We start from the raw sequence: 17,244 nt of genomic DNA on the forward strand, positions 1-17,244 counted from the left end.
GGGAGAGAGAGAGAGGGGGAGGGAGGGGGCAGAGAGAGAGAGGGGGAGGGGGGAGGGAGGGGGGAGGAAAGGAGGGAGGGGGAGGGAGGGAAGGAGTGGGGAGGAAGGGAGGGGGGAGGGAGGGGGCAGAGAGAGGGGAGAGAGAGAGGAGAGAGAAGGTGAGGGAGGGGGCAGGGAGAGAGGGGGAGGGAGGGTGTGGGGAGAGAGGGGGTGGGAGGGGGCAGGGAGAGAGGGGAGAGAGAGAGGGGGAGGGAGGGGGAGAGAGAGAGGGAGTGGAGGGGAGAGAGAGAGAGGGTGAGGGAGGGGGAGAGAGAGGGGGAGGGAGGGGGCAGAGAGAGAGGGGAGAGAGAGGGGGGTAGGGAGGGGGGAGAGAGAGAGGGGGAGGGAGGGGGAGAGAGAGGGGGAGGGAGGGGGAGAGAGAGAGGGGGAGAGAGGGGGAGGGAGGGGGGAGGGAGAGGGGGAGGGAGGGGGGAGAGAGAGAGGAGGGGGAGGGAGAGAGGGGGAGGGAGGGGGAGTGAGAGAGGAGGAGGGAGGGGGGAGAGAGAGAGGGGGAGGGAGGAGGAGAGAGAGGGTGATGGAGGGGGCAGAGAGAGAGGGGAGGGAGGGGCAGAGAGAGAGGGGGAGAGAGAGAGGGGGAGGCAGGGGGGAGAGAGAGTGGGAGAGAGGAGAGGGTGAGGCAGGGGGGAGAGAGAGGGGGAGGGGGAGAGGGGAGGGGGGAGAGGGGGGAGGGGGAGAGGGGAGAGGGGGAGGGGGAGAGGGGAGAGGGGGAGGGGGGAGGGGGGAGGGAGGGGGGAGAGGGAGGGGGGAGAGGGGACGGGGGGGGAGAGAGAGACAGAGGGAAGGAGAGAGAGAGGGTGAGTGGCCCGCGGCCGCAAATGGAGCCAAGCCGGCTTGAGGCTGTGAGAGATGGCCGGGCCCGGTTGCCGGGGTAACCCTTCCCCCCCTTCCCGAGCCCCGCCCCCCCGCCCTCCTGAGCCCCACTCTTCGCCCTCCCGAGCCCCGCCCTCCCGAGCCGCTTCAAGACCGCCAATTGCGGCTGGGTCTGCGCTGGAGCCAAGCCCCAGGAACGGGCGTGAGCCGGCTTGAGGCTGTGAGCAAGGGCCGGGCCCGGTTGCCGGGGTAATCCTTCCCCCCCCTTCCCGCCCTCCCGAGCCCCGCCCCCCGCCCAAGCCGGCTTCAAGACCGCCGATTCGCTCGCGCTCCAGGCCGACGTTGACGCGCGCGCTGACTCCCGCCCCGCCCGCCTTTACTAAGATGGCGGCGATGGCTACGCTCGCCTCAGTCCTGCGCCGCCAGCCTTTAGAAAGATGGCGGTGATCGCGGGCCGCTTGTTGAGCGGGACGGGAGGTGCGTAGCTCGGGCGTGGTTGGGCAACAGAGGCCCAGGCTTTGAGGCCTGCCTGCAAAAACGGTGAAAGGTAGGAAAATTATAGAGGTTAGAGAAAAGATTTACAAATTAATTAACTTTTTTTAAAAACAATGTGTTTTAAAAGCAACTTTTTTTTTTGCTGGAAATTTAGATTTGAAAAGAAAACACGCAGAAAGTGGGAAAAAGAAATGAAGAGTTTGGAATCAAGATGGTGGCCACTCACCTCAACTCAGAAGCATTAGGCCCGCCCACACATGCACCGATTGGTCAACCGTCAGTCACTAAACTGTAGGATTGGTCAATCGTCACGTCACTCGACTCTGGGATGGCCCGCCCGCACACACAATGAACCTTCACGTCACTCGATGCTAATGAGCGGATGATGAGCGGAATTTTGAACGTTTTTTGGATACCGTCGCACAATTTTGTCCGACCAAAAAGTAAATATGCCTATGAGAGTCCCCTAATGATAAGCTTTCTTTTGATATAACATATGTGTAGGTACGCTCTATAACTTTTGATTGTATAGCCGGACAGACAGACAGACAGACAGAGAGACAGAGAGACAGACAGAGAGACAGACAGAGAGACAGACAGAGAGACATACTGTTTTATATATATAGATAGATAGATTTTTAATCCGCACTCTTTGTCTTTTTTTTCTTCTCCCCTACAGGGCAGCTGTCTTTCATTCTGCCAGCGCAATTCACACTTCATCTAGAACCATCCTTTGTTTCTTAACCTGTCCCATTACCATCTCCTCTCGCCTTGAATATCTCTCAATGTCTCTTAACCTCTCCTGCCTTCTATCCTATCACAGACCTTCCCTTTTGTTCTTTCATCCCCTCCCCATTTCCAGCCCCTACACTTGCTTAAAAATCTGTTCCATTTCTGCTTTTTTCCAGTTCTGACAGAAGGTCATCGACCTGAAACGTTAACTCTGTTTCACAGATGCTGCCTGACCTGCTGAGTATCTGCAGCATTTTCTGTTTTTATTTCAGATTTCCAGCATCTGCAGCATTTTCTTTTTGTAAAACAGGGATTTATTTTTGTTTTAACTGAAGGGCGGGTCACGTGACGCTTATCAAGGTGAAGGTGTCGCTGAAGGTAAGCATGCAGATGCAGCAGGCGGTTAAGAAGGCAAATGGTATATTGGCCTTCATAGCGAGAGGATTTGAGTACAGGAGCAAGGAAGTCTTGCTGCAGATGTACAGGGCCTTGGTGAGACCACACCTTGAGTATTGTGTGCAGTTTTGGTCGCCTTATCTGAGGAAGGATGTTCTGGCCATGGAGGGAGCGCAGCGAAGATTCACCAGACTGATACCTGGGATGGCAGGAATGACGTATGAGGAGAGATTGGGGTCTGTAGTGTCCGCGTATCAATAACACACGGACTGCAGGAGAACGGTAATAACAGGTGTTTACTGAACAGAGGGTATGCTGGAACTGAAAGTACAGAAGCCAGCTACGGCTTTATATACAGGTGTGGTCACTGCCGGTACTACAGTATAAAAGCAGTTCTCTCTTAAAGGTACATACACAATAATTCCTCCCCTTTTAGACAAACAGTACATAACATTCATTTAACAATTAAATAATAACTAATTACAATTACAATTTTCTCTGTACTATATACATCAACTGAATTATTCATTTATAAATTCAGTCTTTGAGGAGGCTTCCTGATCCTGTCTGGATAGCGCCTTTCTCGAGTATCCTGTTCTTGCGGCGGAGTCAATTCTGGCTCATTGTCATTGGTTGGTTCGTCAGCTTCCAATACCACTGATTCTGAGGTAGACGCAATCTGTACTTCGGTTCATCACCAGGTGCGCATGCTCGTGGTATGGGTTTGACTTGTTCCTGTGACTCTAGAATCTGGTCAGCATGGCGTCTCTCGATGCTCTCTCCAACGTCCACTGTGTACATTAGTGGTCCCTGCTGTGTGCATATCGTTCCTGGCTGCTATTTTTCTGTTCGGTAGTCGTGGGCCAAGACTGGTTGCCCTATCTTGAAGCTCTTGGTTGGCTTCTCATTGATGTGCTGGAATTGCTTATCCTCAACATCTTGTCTTATGTTTGGTTTGAGCAAATCCAGGCGACATCTTAACCTTCGGTTAAAGAACATTATGGCTGGAGCTTGGTTGGTGACTGCATGTGTCGCATTCCGGTAAGCAAACAAGAAATTATCCACCTTGTGTTGTAGCGGTGTGTTGTCATTATACATCACCTTTATTGCTTTTTTAAAGGTCTGAACAAACCTCTCAGCCAATCCATTTGTGGCTGGATGATATGGGGCAGATGTGTAATGTTTTACCCCATTATTCCTCAAAAACCTCCGGAAATCCTTGGACACAAACTGTGGTCCATTGTCGGAGCAAATCTATTCTGGCAAGCCATTCCTGGCGAAGATGGTCCGTAGGACTGCAATAGTTTTCTCCGTGGTGGTGGAGGACATTTTTGATGACCTCTGGCCATTTTGAATGTGCATCCACGGCGATTAAAAACATTGAGTCCATAAATGGACCAGCAAAATCAATGTGTACCCGTTGCCATGGAGATGAGGGCCACTCCCATGGGTGTAGCGGGGCCTGTGGTGGAGCGTTTTGGACTTTCTGGCATCCTGTGCATCTCTTGGTCATATTGTCGATTTCTTTATCGATTCCCGGCCACCACACAAACGCCCTGGCTAGGCTCTTCATTTTTACCCCTCCCAGATGACCCTCATGAAGCTCATTGAACACTCTATCTCTCAACTTGGGTGGAATTACCACTCGGGATCCACACATCAAGGTCCCCCGGCACACTGACAGCTGTTCTCTCCTTGGCGAGAATGCTGGCAACAGTGAGTCGCCATGTGCTGGCCATCCCTTCACCGTCAAATCATAGACCCGAGAGAGTGTCGGGTCATTTCGGGTTTCCTTCTCTATACTTGAGTTTGTAACAGGTAGACATTCGACTATGGTCGAATGGAATATCTCAACAGGGTCCACTGCAGGTGCTTCCTCCACCGTAGGCAACGGCAGGCGCGACAGCCCCATCAGCGTTGCCATGCTGTTTCGTACCCTTGTACTCTATGTCGTATTGATGTGCCCCTAGAAAAAGGGACCATCTTTGCAGCCGTTGCGCCGTCATCACCGGAACGCCCTTCTTTGGGTTAAAAATGGAGACAAGAGGCTGGTGATCAGTCAGTAGGGTGAATTTCTGCCCGTGCAGATAGTGATTGAACTTCTTCACCCCCCACACCAGGCTGAGGGCCTCCCTGTCAATCTGGGTGTAGTTACGCTCGGCTTGAGGTTAACGAGCGTGACGCAAAGGCTATTGGCCTCTCTGAACCGTCAAGGAATTTGTGTGACAGCACTGCTCCAATGCCGTAGGGAGACGCATCACATGCCAACCGAATCGGTAGTGTTGGATTGTAGTGGGCCAATACGTCTTTTGAAGTGATTAGGCATTTACATTTCTGAAAGGCATGCTTACACTCATCACTCCATTTCCATGCTACTCCAGTTTGCAGCAGGGCGTTCAGTGGGTGCAGAATTGTAGATAAATTTGGCAAGAACTTATGGTAGTAGTTCACCAACCCGAGGAACGACCTCAGTTGCGACACATTTTCCGGTGCTGGAGCCTTGACTACTGCCTCAATCTTGTCTGGGGACTTATGTAACCCCTCTTCATCAATCATGTGGCCACAATACGAGATTTGTTTCCTGAAAAACTCGCATTTGGGGCGGTTGGCTCGTAGCCCATATTCTTGTAATCTAGTGAGCACCTGCTCCAGGTTGGCAGGTGTTCACTGTCATTTTCGCCCGTAACCAGGATGTCGTCCAAATAACACTGGGTCCCCGGGATCCCTTGCAGGACTTGTTCCATCACCCTCTGCCAAATAGCCGGAGCTGATGCTACCCTGAATACCAGTCGGTTGTACAGGTAGACTACCTTTTATCCGAACTTCCGAAAACCGAAACCCTCTAAAAACAGAAGGTTTTTTCGTTCAGCGTAAGTCGTGCGCACGACATGACCAGAGTGGCGCACGACCCCGACCCCCGCCGACGAACCCCGCGGACCCGCCCGCGGGCCCCGCGGACCCCCCTGCGGACCCCCGCTGACCCCGACCCCCCCGCCAACCCCCGCCGACCCCGACTCCCGCCGACCCCACCACCGACCCCCCCGCGGACCCCGACTCCCGCCGACCCCCCCCCCGTGGACCCCCGCCGACCCACCCCCGACAAATTTCCCAGTCTTATAAAATACCTTCCGAATCCGAAATTTTCCGAAAACCGAAACACGGCTGGTCCCGAGGTTTTCGGATAAAGGATAGTCTACCTGTACTGGTAAAGACCTTTGTGAATGTTTATCGTGAGGTATTTTCTAGATGCTTCTCCTACCTCCATTTGTAGATACGCTTGGGCCAGATCAATCTTCGTAAAGCATTTCCCTCCAGATAGTGAGGCGAAAATATCTTCTATCCACGGAAGTGGATATTGTACTGTGTGCAGGACTGGGTTCACAGTTACCTTAAAGTCCCCACAGATGCGAACCTTCTTCGGCTCCCCAGGCGTGCTGCTCAATGATTTCTTCATTACAGGAATGATGGGTGTGGCCCACTCGCTCCAGTCCACCTTGGACAGCACACCCAAACGCTCCAGACTCTCCAGCTCTGCTTCGACGGCTGGGCGGATCGCGTACGGTACCGGTCTGGCCTTAAAAATTTTGGGTTTGCGTTATCTTCAATTTTTATCATTGCCGTTACTCCTTTTAGAGTCCCAAGTCCTTGCTGGAACACCTCTTTTGCGTCAGTTAGAATTTTTGACAGTCGTCCAGGTGTGACGTTGTCATCCTTTTTGTCAGCCACAGTTAGCGCCTGAATGGAATGCCAATCCAATTGTATTTTTCGGATCCATTCACGTCCCAATAACGGTGGTCCTCCATCTTGTAGTATATATAGATACAGTTTCTGTGTTTCCTTGCCGTTGTATTTAACGGGCACCCTTATTTTTCCTCTGGGGTAGACTTTTTGCCCCGTATATGTCTTCAATGCAATGGACGTGTCCTTCAAGGGTATGTGTGAGAATAGCCGCTCATAGTCTCGTCGATTCATGACTGTTAGGGCTGATCCTGTGTCCAATTCCATCTTTACTTGGGACCCTGCTATCACGAGGGTGACCCAAATGGTTCGGTGATCCTCCTTTGCGATCACGTTGTGTAACTTTAGACAACTTAGTCTCCTGCTCCCGGAGTCATTATCACTCTCCTGATCTTCTGAACTACTGTCTGTCATTTATTTTACTTTCTTGTACTTTTCCTTAGTAGTTCTTTTAGTGTTGGTTTTCTTTCCCGACCTGCAGACTCGTGCTATGTGTCCCACTTTTCCACATTGCCTGCATACTTTGTCCTTAAACCAGCAGTCCTTCTGGTCATGGGTTGTTCTGCCGCAGCGATAGCACTTTTCTGCTCCATATGCCATTTCGTTGGTGCTATATTCTTGTGGTTTCTGTTGTATGTCCGCAGCTCCCCGTGCTGCTGCTTTGTAGGATACTGCCACACTGAAAGCCTTTTCTAGCGTAAGGTCCTTTTCCGAAAGTAGTCGTTTCTGGGTTCCTTCACTCTGGAGCCCGCAGACAAACTTATCCCTTAAGGTATCTGCCAGTCCTGCTCCGAACTGGCAGTGCTTCGATTACTTGCGTAGTTCCGTAAGATAGTCAGCATTACTCTCATCTTTGTGCTGGTTTCTTTTATGGAACTTGAATCTTTCTGCTATCAGCAGCGGTGTAGGGTTTAGATGTTCCTGTAAGATATTGACAATCTCTTCAAAGCTTTTCTCCATTGGTTTAGCTGGGGTAATTAAATTCCGCAATAGGCCGTACGTTCTCGCGCCCATCAAATTTAATAATACCGACGCCTTCTTTTCATCGGCCACCCCATTTGCCTTGCAGTACACTTCAATTCTTTCCACATACGTGGTCCAGTCTTCTATTTCGTTGTCGAAAGCAGTGATACTGCCACTCTTCGGCATCTTGGGTGGTTTAAAATGGCGCCTCCCGCGCTTTTCCTTCTTCCCCAATGGATTAAAATGGCGCCTCCCGCGCTTTTCCTTCTTCCCCTTGCTGCCAATGCTGCTCCTAGCATTCTAAATAGTAATGGCGGCGCCCCGCGGCTTCGGCGCGTCTCTCTTTTGTTAGTTAAATTCCTTAGTTTTATTCTTCTTCGACGCTGTCCACTGCGCGTCTCTTTTCCTTCCCCTCTTTTTATTTTCTCTAACGCTGCCCGGCTCTTGAGCACCGACCGCGCCCTGTGCGCTCCACCCTCTCTCTCTCTTTTCCTTCCCGACGACGCTGCACGGCCCCCTTGCAGAGCCGCTCGATCGAGCTCAAGCCCGCCGCAGTCTGGAAGGGTCAGCGCACTACCTGCTACCAGCATGATTTGCTGGAACACCTTGACTGGAGAGCCAAGCCCAGCTCTCCACAGCTTCCCCTGCGATTCACTGAACTCCGATGGATCACTGGGCGGTTGCCCACGGTCGACGCCCGTTGCTCTGGCTTCGACCTCCAAGAAGCTTCTTTTCAGGGATGGATCCCCGTGAGGTGATGCAGTACTGCAGGTGAGTTCGAACCTGCTCGTCGCCACTGTAGTGTCCGCGTATCAATAACTCATGGACTGCAGGAGAACGGTAATAACAGGTGTTTACTGAACAGAGGGTATGCTGGAACTGGAAGTACAGAAGCCGGCTACGGCTTTATATACACGTGTGGTCACTGCCGGTACTACAGTATAAAAGCAGTTCTCTCTTAAAGGTACATACACAACAGGGTCGATTAGGCTTATATTCGCTAGAGTTTAGAAGAATGAGAGGGGATCTCATTGAAACTTATAAAATTCTAACAGGACTAGACAGACTGGATGTAGGAAGGATGTTCCTGATGGCTGGGGAGTCCAGAACCAGGGGTCACAGTCTAAATACATAGATACATAGATACATAGAAGATAGGAGCAGGAGTAGGCCATTCGGCCCTTCGTGCCTGCTCCGCCATTCGATGAGATCATGGCTGATCCTTTAATTCAGTATCCCGTCCCCGCCTTCTCTCCGTAACCCTTAACCCCTTTTGCCCGTAGAAATATATCTAATTCCCTCTTAAATATATTTAATGAGCTGGCGTACACTGCCCTCTGTGGCAATGAGTTCCACAGGTTCACCACTCTCTGAGTGAAGAAATTCCCCCTCATCTCTGTCCTAAATGGTTTAGCCCTTATCCTTAAATTATGTCCTCTAGTTCTGTTCTCACCCGCCAAGGGAAACATTCCTTCTGCATCCAGTCTGTCTAGACCTGTCAGAATTTTATACACTTCTATGAGGTCCCCTCTCAATCTTCTAAACTCCAGTGTGTACATCCCTAAACTACATAGTCTCTCCTCATAGGTCATTCCCGCCATTCCTGGTATCAGCCTGGTGAATCGCCGCTGCACCCCCTCCATGGCAAGAACATCCTTCCTCAGATGAGGCGACCAAAACTGTACACAGTACTCGAGGTGTGGTCTCACCAGTGCCCTGTACAGCTGCAGCAAGGTATCCCTGTTCCTGTATTCTAACCCTTTTGCTATGAAGGCCAGCATACCGTTTGCCTTCTTGACCGCCTGTTGCACCTGCATGCTCGCCTTCAGTGACTGGTGTACAAGAACACCCAGGTCTCTCTGTACTTCCCCCTCTCCCAATCTATTGCCATTTAAATAATAATTTGCCCTCCCGTTCCTGCACCCAAGGTGGATAACTTCGCACTTGTCCACATTATAGTGCATCTGCCATTTATCCGCCCAATCGCCCAGTCTGTCCAAATCGCTCTGGAGCTTCCTGGTCTCTTCCTCTGAGCCCACCCCCCCTCCTAGTTTAGTGTCGTCTGCAAATTTGGAAATGCTGCATCCGACTCCCTGATCCAGGTCATTAATGTAAATTGTGAACAGCTGGGGGCCCAGGACAGATCCCTGTGGTACCCCACTTGTTACTGCCTGCCATTCAGAAAATGAGCCGTTTATTCCAACTCTCTGTTTTCTATCTGACAGCCAGTTCCCTATCCACGCCAAAACTTTCCCCTTTATCCCATGAGCCTCAATTTTCCATGCTAATCTTTTATGTGGGACCTTATCGAAGGCCTTTTGGAAGTCCAGGTACACCACATCTACTGGCTCTCCCCCATCTATTCTACCAGTTACTCCCTCAAAAAATTCCAATAGATTAGTCAAGCACGATTTACCCTTTGTAAATCCATGTTGACTCTGTCCTATCCTGTCCCCATTTGCTAAGTGCTCCGCTATTTCATCCTTAATGATGGACTCCAGCATTTTGCCCACAACTGATGTAAGGCTTACAGGTCTGTAATTACCTGCTTTTTCCCTACCCCCCTTTTTGAATAGTGGGGTAACGTTAGCTACCCTCCAATCCATCGGCACTGTTCCCGAGTCTAATGAATTCTGAAAAATCAGGGTAAGATAAGGGGTAAGCCATTTAGGACTGAGATGAGGAGGAATTTCTTCACCCAGAGAGTGGTGAACCTGTGGAATTCTCTGCCACACAGGGCAGTTGGAGCCAATTCATTAAATATATTCAAGAAGGAGTTAGATAAATTTCTTGAGGCTAAAAGGATCAAGGGATATGGGGAGAAAGCAGGGACAGGGTACTGAATTTGGATGATCAGCCATGATCTCATTAAATGGCGGAGCAGGCTCGAGGGGCCGAATGGCCTACTCCTGCTCCTATCTTCTATGTTTCTATGTATCCCCAGTGGGGATTGGAACGCTTGCCCATTTCTGACATCCGGTGTCTGCATCACGCACTCGCAGTTGACATCTCTCGTGGGCGAGATGCATATTAAAAAAGCTCCCACTTCACCACAACTGTCCACGTGTTTCTTTCCCCCCCCTATTCCATGGCCCCCGCTCCGTCACTCATCACTCAGCCCGCATTATTTTTTTTTATTAAAAAGACGACACTCAACTATCACCGCTGCCGGCGTTTGCAACCAGCTCAAGGTTGCTTAGCCACCCCCCCCCCCCCACTTTTTCCACCTGCTTCTTGCTGCGAGGCTGCTTTGATTCTTCCACCACCCCCCCCCCAATTAGTTCTGAATTGTGGACAGATGGGGAAAATAAATAATCAGATAACAAGCGACGAGCATTCCAGGTAACAGATTGAGCAGATCTCCTCGGGCGGCGCTGTGTGAGAACATGACAATACATTTACCCGAGAAAAGAAAATATGTAAGAATTCCTCGAAGATGTAAAAGTCCTTCTTGATTGATGAAAGCAGCTGGCGCCCTCCTCGAAACAAAATAACGTCTTCATTATAAATAGAAAAGTGAGAAGAAATGATAAAACGGCATGAATTTGAGACTGACCTCTTTTCTCTCAACCTCCTCTCTTTATCTTTCATCCTCTCCCCATCCCCTTCTCTTCATCTTCTTCTCTTCATCCTCCTCCCTTCTGTTTTCTCTCCCATTTTTAAATTTCAACCTCAATCTTTTTGTTCCATTTTTTAGCTTTCTTTTCCTTCTCTTTTGTCCGTCTTTCTTTTCATCTTTCTCTATTTTCTCGCTCCGTTTTCCATCCCATTTCTTCTCCTCTTTTTGTTTTCTCTTTCTCTCGTTCCCTCTCTTTTTTCTCTCCTTTCAGGGTACTGGAAATCTCTCTCGACAACAACTTGCATTTATATAGCGCCTTTAACGCAGTAAAACGTCGCAAGGCCGCTTCACAGGAGCGATTATCAAATTTAATTTGACACCGAGCCACATGAGGAGATATTAGGGCAGGTGACCAAAAGCTTGGTCGTGGAGGTCGGATTTAAGGAGCGTCTTAAAGGAGGAGAGAGAGGCGGAGAGGTTTAGGGAGGGAATTCCAGAGCTTAGGGCCCAGGGCAGCTGAAGGCACGGCCGCCAATGGTGGAGCGATTGAAATTGGGGATGCGCAAGAGGCCAGAATTGGAGGAGCGCAGAGATCTCGGAGGGTTGTAGGGCTGGAGGAGGTTACAGAGATAGGGAGGTGGGGGGGGGGGAGGGTGGCGAGGCCATGGAGGGATTTGAAAAGAAGATTGAGAATTTTTTTAATCGAGGCGTTGCTGGACCAGGAGCCAATGGGGGTCAGCGAGCACAGGGGTGATGGGTGAACGGGACTTGGTGCGAGTTAGGACACGGGCAGCAGAGTCTTGGATTAGAGTGGGAGGAGGCGCGCGTGGAGTATAAACACCATAGACAAGTTGGGCTGAATGGCCTGTCACTGTGCTGTAGATTCAATTGGCAAGGCCTGGGGGGGAATCAAGACTACGACTTGGGTGCAATCAGACATATGTTCAGGGGCACAATTGAAGACATGAAGTGTCCTGGTTACGGTACTAGACTGGGGACTCAGCGGCCGTGAGTTCAAATCCCACCATGGCTGAAAGCACGGCCACCAATTGTGGAGCGACTAAAATCAGGAATGCGCAAAAAAGCCGCTGATGCTGGGATTGATAGATTTTTGTTAGGCAGAGGCATTAAGGGATATGGGACCAAGCCATGATCTAACTGAATGGTGGAACAGGCGTGCGGGGCTGAATGGCCTCTGCCTGCTCCCATGTTCCTTTCCTTATGTCTGTTTCTCTTTCTTTCTTTCCCAGCACACTGTTTCTTTGGTAACTGCACTCCGAAAAGCATCTGGAACACTTTTTACAATAAATTAAGAGTTCCTATCATAATCCTGATGGCAAGCCTGCGACCGGTGCCCACCAAACAGTTCCTGTAGTGCCCGTAGAGACAACAACAACGACATGCATTTCTATAGCGCCTTTAACGTAGTAAAACGTCCCGAGGCTGCTGCACAGGAGCAATTATCAAAGAAAATTTGACACCGAGCCACATAAGGAGATATTAGGACAGTGCTTGGTCATGGAGGTAGGTTTTAAGGAGCATCTTAAGGGAGGAGAGAGAGGTGGAGAGGCGGAGAGGTTTAGGGAGGGAATTCCAGAGTTTAGGGGCTAGGCAGCTGAAAGCGTAATAAAATAAAACATGCAACACTTGTCATTACCTCTAGTCACGAGGTTAGTGTGGTCGCAATAGCTACCAGAGTGTATATAAGTTGTTACAAACTTTAATTATTAATAAAAAGTCGTTATGCCAGTCAGATCAACAAGTGAGCTATCTTTAGGGTGTAGTAAAGCCCATGGTAATGAGTAGCATTTTAGTAAGAAGTAGAACATGTATACACTCAGCTGTCAGCGTATCACATTCCAACCAACAATTCATGCGTTAGCATTTTGTGGTCACCAGTTTCTTGGAAACAATCACCATTGTTCCTGGCCTCTGTCGCATGAGGACATAAGAATGCTCGGCCGCTCGAGCCTGCTCCGCCATTCAGTAAGATCACGGCCGATCTTCCACCTCAACTCATTGTCGCCTGCCGCATTGCCAAGGAGCCGCGCAAGATCAACAGAGCGGTGGGTGGCGCACTCGTCTCCTGAGTCAGAAGGCCATGGGCTCGTGGTCCCCACCCCAGGGGCTTGAGCGCAGAATCTAATCTGACACTCCCAGTGCAGCGCTGAGGGAGCGCCGCACTGTTGGAGGTGCCGTCTTTCGGGTGGATGTAAAGCATCCCACATCACTATTTTGAAGAAGAGCAGGGGAGATCTCCTGGGGCCAACATTTATCTCTCAATCAACATCACTAAAAAAAACACTAGATGATCTGGTCATTATCACATTGCTGTTTGTGGGAGCTTGCTGTGCGCAAATTGGCTGCTGCATTTCCTACATTACAACAGTGACCACACTCCAAAAACTACTTAATTGGCTGGGAAGCGCTTTGGGACGTCCGGTGGTCGTGAAAGGCGCTATAGAAATGCAAGTCTTTAATTGTTTTTTCTTTCTTTCTTGTGGGAGCTTGCTGTGCACAAATTGACCACCGTGTTTCCTACAATGCTTGAGGGCGCTAACTTAGGAGGACAAAGAAGAGAATAAAAAGATTTTGTTGCTTTTTTTAAAATTATATATGCATTTATTTATTTGTAACTAAGCACCAACAAGCATCACAAACTGACCTGGACTAAGGGTACCTAGAGAGGACAAATACTGTTTGGCTGTGTTCCAGAAGGATGCTCCCGTGCAACAACTCGGTAGGAACAGGGCGGTTTCTGCGGGAAATCAAACCGCGAAAGGGTAACTCTCTCTCTCTCGCAGCGCGAGTGTGCGAGGGCGACAGAGTCCCATCTCTGGGGCTGTAGAATTGTGTCTGGTTACCGACGGTGTGCCAGTAAAAATGATGCCTCGCATCCCCGAATTTCCAGAGGTAAAAAAATAACAGCAAAGAAAAACCCCGGCATCCAGGAGCTGCCCGATATCAGCAACGGGCTCTGTGTCACCTGCATTGGAGCCATAGCAAAACCATGCAATATAGAGGCTTACAGCTTCCTTTGGTTAGGCTACAAGAGTATGCACAGTCTAGGGGGCTACGTATATTTTATAAGGACTCAAAGTACTCTTTAGATAAACTATAGGGGCAAATACATCATATGGGGACCCGAAACACGCTTTAGGTAAACCATAGAGGCATATGTACATCATATTAGGCTTGTATTCGCTGGAGTTTAGAAGAATGAGAGGGGATCTCATTGAAACTTATAAAATTCTAACAGGACTGGACAGGCTAGATGCAGGAAGGATGTTCCTGATGATGGGGGAGTCCCGAACCAGGGGCCACAGTCTAAGGATAAGGGGTAGGCCATTTAGGACAGAGATGAGGAGGAATTTCTTCACCCGGAGAGTGGTAAACCTGTGGAATTCTCTGCCACAGAAGGCAGTTGAGGCCAATTCATTAAATATATTCAAGAAGGAGTTAGATATATTTCTTAAGGCTAAAGGGATCAAGGGATATGGGGAGAAAGCAGGGACAGGGTACTGAATTTGGATGATCAGCCATGATCTCATTAAATGGCGGAGCAGGCTCGAGGGGCCGAATGGCCTACTCCTGCTCCTATCTTCTATGTTTCTATGTTTCTATATAGAGATCCATTGTATGCTTTAGATAGGCTATAGAAGTATACGTGCTCTATAGGAACCTATAGCATGCATTAGATAGACTATAGGGACATATACATCCTATGGAGGCCCATAGCATGCTTCAGGAACACACACTATAGGCACACTTTGAATAGACTATAAGGACAAATCAAACACATGAAGACTTTTTAGTGTTATACTATGAATGAGTTTTGTTACTCTAGAAACTAACCATTTGTCCCTCTTCATAATATATCTTAGAAAACTTTCCATTAGCTCAGGTCAGCAGGGATGCTCATTGGCTGGTTCTCGCTCTCTCTCTTTTTACAACACAGCATCTACCAATAGTTGTAGCCACTTCCGTCCGTGGGATAGTACATTTGGAAATTGCTGTTGTTGTACACGGGTCCCGTGCGTCCGGAGCTGAACCTTGTGGCCGTCATGTTAGAGTCCAGGTAGCCGTAGGCCGGCTGGAAGAGGCACTGGGGCCCGTCGCCCGCCATGGGGGGCGGGTTGTTGCCGCTGCCGACCGGGGTCAGGGGCTTGGGGGGGTTCCGCGCGGTGTAGGGGTACTCGGGCACAAAGGACCAGTACCCGACCAGGGGCGCGTAGGTGGCTCGGATGTAGGCCTGCCGCTGCACGTACTCCTGCGCCAGCTGGCTGTAGTTGTACGGGTTGGTCGGCCGCACAAAGCAGCTGGCCTGCTGGTACGCCGGCTGCTGGTGGGGCACCCGCACGGTGCAGGGCTGGTAAAACGGCTGGTGCTGGGCGTAGCCGGCGGCGGGGGGGGTGGCGGCGGGCACCGGAGGGTAGTTGATGAGGGGCGGCCTGGTGGGCATGGGCAGGGTCCCGCTGGCGAAGTGGGTCGGGTACGTGTTGGCGCCGTATTTGGTGCCACAGTCATACGTGGCCCCGGACAGCTGGAGGCTGGCGCCGGCCACGTTTTTGTCCTGATGGCTGACGGACGCGCCCTCCAAACCGGAAGGCTCTGCCTCTGCTGGTGAGGGGAACGGGCTGCCAGCGCACCGGCCGTATCCATCTTTCAGTGCCCCGGGTTGCTGAAGGCTTGGCCCGCAGGCGTTGTCCTCATCCGTGTCGCTTGCTGTGCATTCAGACCCAGCCGAATCTGAGCTGGCGTGCCCGGCCACAGGTTCAGCGTCTCGCATGTCGGGTTTCTCCAGCGGCAAGCAATCTCTCTTGGCGCTTGCCACCTTGGCGTCCTCCTCGTTGAGCGTGAAAGCCGCCATCTTGTGACCCGTTTCTTTGCCACCCTCGCCACATTTGGCCAAGTTGAAATCCTCCCTGTGCTTGACTCCCACTTGTCCGCCCGAAGCGTCTCCTGCCTTGCCCGCGTCCTTTGCCAGCTGGGTCCCTTTCCTAGTGGACGGAGCCATTCCTTTCAGGGCGTGGCGCGAGGTGCTGTAGCTGTGTTCGGATTTGCTCGACGAGCCGCTCTGGGCTTTGTCCTTTGGCTCCGGGGAACCGGCGTTGGGTGGCTCTTGACCTTCTGGCTCTTTTTGCAAGGCCTCCCTTTGGCCCACGCAGAGCATCTTGACCAGGTCGCTGCCGGGCTCGGAGACCTCCTGAACCCTGGCGCCCGAGGCCATCGGGAGACCCGTCGTTGGCTCAAAGGTCCTGGGCGCCAGGACCAGTTGGCGGCGCTCAAGCTTCGAGGCGGGCGCTGGCTCCTCGCACAGCTTGGCGAAGACCGGCAGCTGTCTCCGGGACTGCTCATCCTGCGATTCCCCAGAGGTCAGCAGCGGCGGCGCTGATGACGACTCCGCCTTCTTGTCTCCGGCGGAGCTGAACATGTTGTTCTGGAGGAAATCCTTGATGATCTGGGCTTCCTCCATCACAACCTTATTGTCGGGGGCTTCAGCCTCGTTGATGTGCTTCAAGGAAAACTGGGCGAGGAGTTGGCAGATCTCTTTGTTCGAGGCGACCGAACCGTCGGTGTTTGGCTCGAGCTGAAGCTTGTCCTTCGAGTTGCTCTTTGTGGGCTTCGATTCAGTTGCCACTTCCTTGGCAAAGCTGCCTTTCTTGGGCATCTGCTCCGTACTGCTGACAGAGTCCAAAATATTATTTAAAAAGTTGTCCTTATCTAGAGGCTCCACGCCTTGCAGGTCCTTTTCTTTCTTAACGGCTTGCTCCAGCACAGCGGCCACCTGACAGGTTTCTTCTGACTTGGAATGGTGCAGTTCTGTATTGGCGTTTATGCCCATTATACTCAGGTATTCCAGCTGCACCAGCAGCGAGACATCATCTTTGCCGCAGCTGTCTGGCGCCTTTTCCTCCGGGTCGCCCTTGAGGGTTTCACCTGGCTCCTCCGCCTCGAGGTTGACCTCGTTCGGGTTGGGCTCGGCCTCCTTCGCCTCCGCCGGGTTGGGATAGAGCTGGGCTGAGAGCTGCTGGACCCGCTTCCAGATCTCATAGCAAGCTTTGTCCAGGCCGTCCTCCGGCGTGTCGTCGTGGATCCAGGTGTAGCGTGGGTACGGCCCCAGGGGGAAGGAACACCTGGTATCTTTCTGGGCATGGACCAACTCAAGCTTTGCCAGCATGGTGCGGCGGCAGGGGGGATTGGGTTGGGGCGGGGGGTGGGGGGAGTCACGGCGGGTATCCGAAATAATTCTGCATTTGCTGAACAGCTCCTTCTGTTACTAAGCAACAGCCACAAAACTGTAAATAAATAGGTACGACCTCACAATATTGCACTCCGATAAGGGGGTTCCGTGTCTACAGGGCTCAGAATGTCATTAAAACACTTGGTCCTTTGTGACATAAGATAATTTTGTCACTGTAACAACTGGGTTTAAATGGATACAGTCGGTGAGGTCATAATGTGGAGTTAAGAAAGACTTGCATTTCTAT

At 51.1% G+C, this 17,244-nt stretch overlaps 1 protein-coding gene across 1 annotated transcript; it reads right to left on the bottom strand.

Annotated features, from left to right (window-relative positions):
- Nucleotides 1–13,343: 13,343 nt before the first annotated feature.
- c19h1orf94 (chromosome 19 C1orf94 homolog) lies at nt 13,344–16,962 on the bottom strand. Its single transcript, XM_085969316.1, has one exon. The coding sequence runs from the start codon at nt 16,932–16,934 to the stop codon at nt 14,715–14,717; it is 2,220 nt and encodes a 739-aa protein (XP_085825442.1). The 5' UTR covers nt 16,935–16,962; the 3' UTR covers nt 13,344–14,714.
- Nucleotides 16,963–17,244: the final 282 nt, after the last annotated feature.

The sequence above is a fragment of the Somniosus microcephalus genome, chromosome 28 (genome assembly GCF_052327205.1).
Source record: "Somniosus microcephalus isolate GS21.2 chromosome 28, FLI_Smic_1.0, whole genome shotgun sequence".
Classification (NCBI taxonomy): Eukaryota; Metazoa; Chordata; class Chondrichthyes; order Squaliformes; family Somniosidae; genus Somniosus; species Somniosus microcephalus.

Excerpts from the sequence above, each read along its gene's own strand:
- c19h1orf94 (XM_085969316.1), bottom strand. The coding sequence starts at position 16,934 with ATGCTGGCAAAGCTTGAGTTGGTCCATGCCCAGAAAGATACCAGGTGT.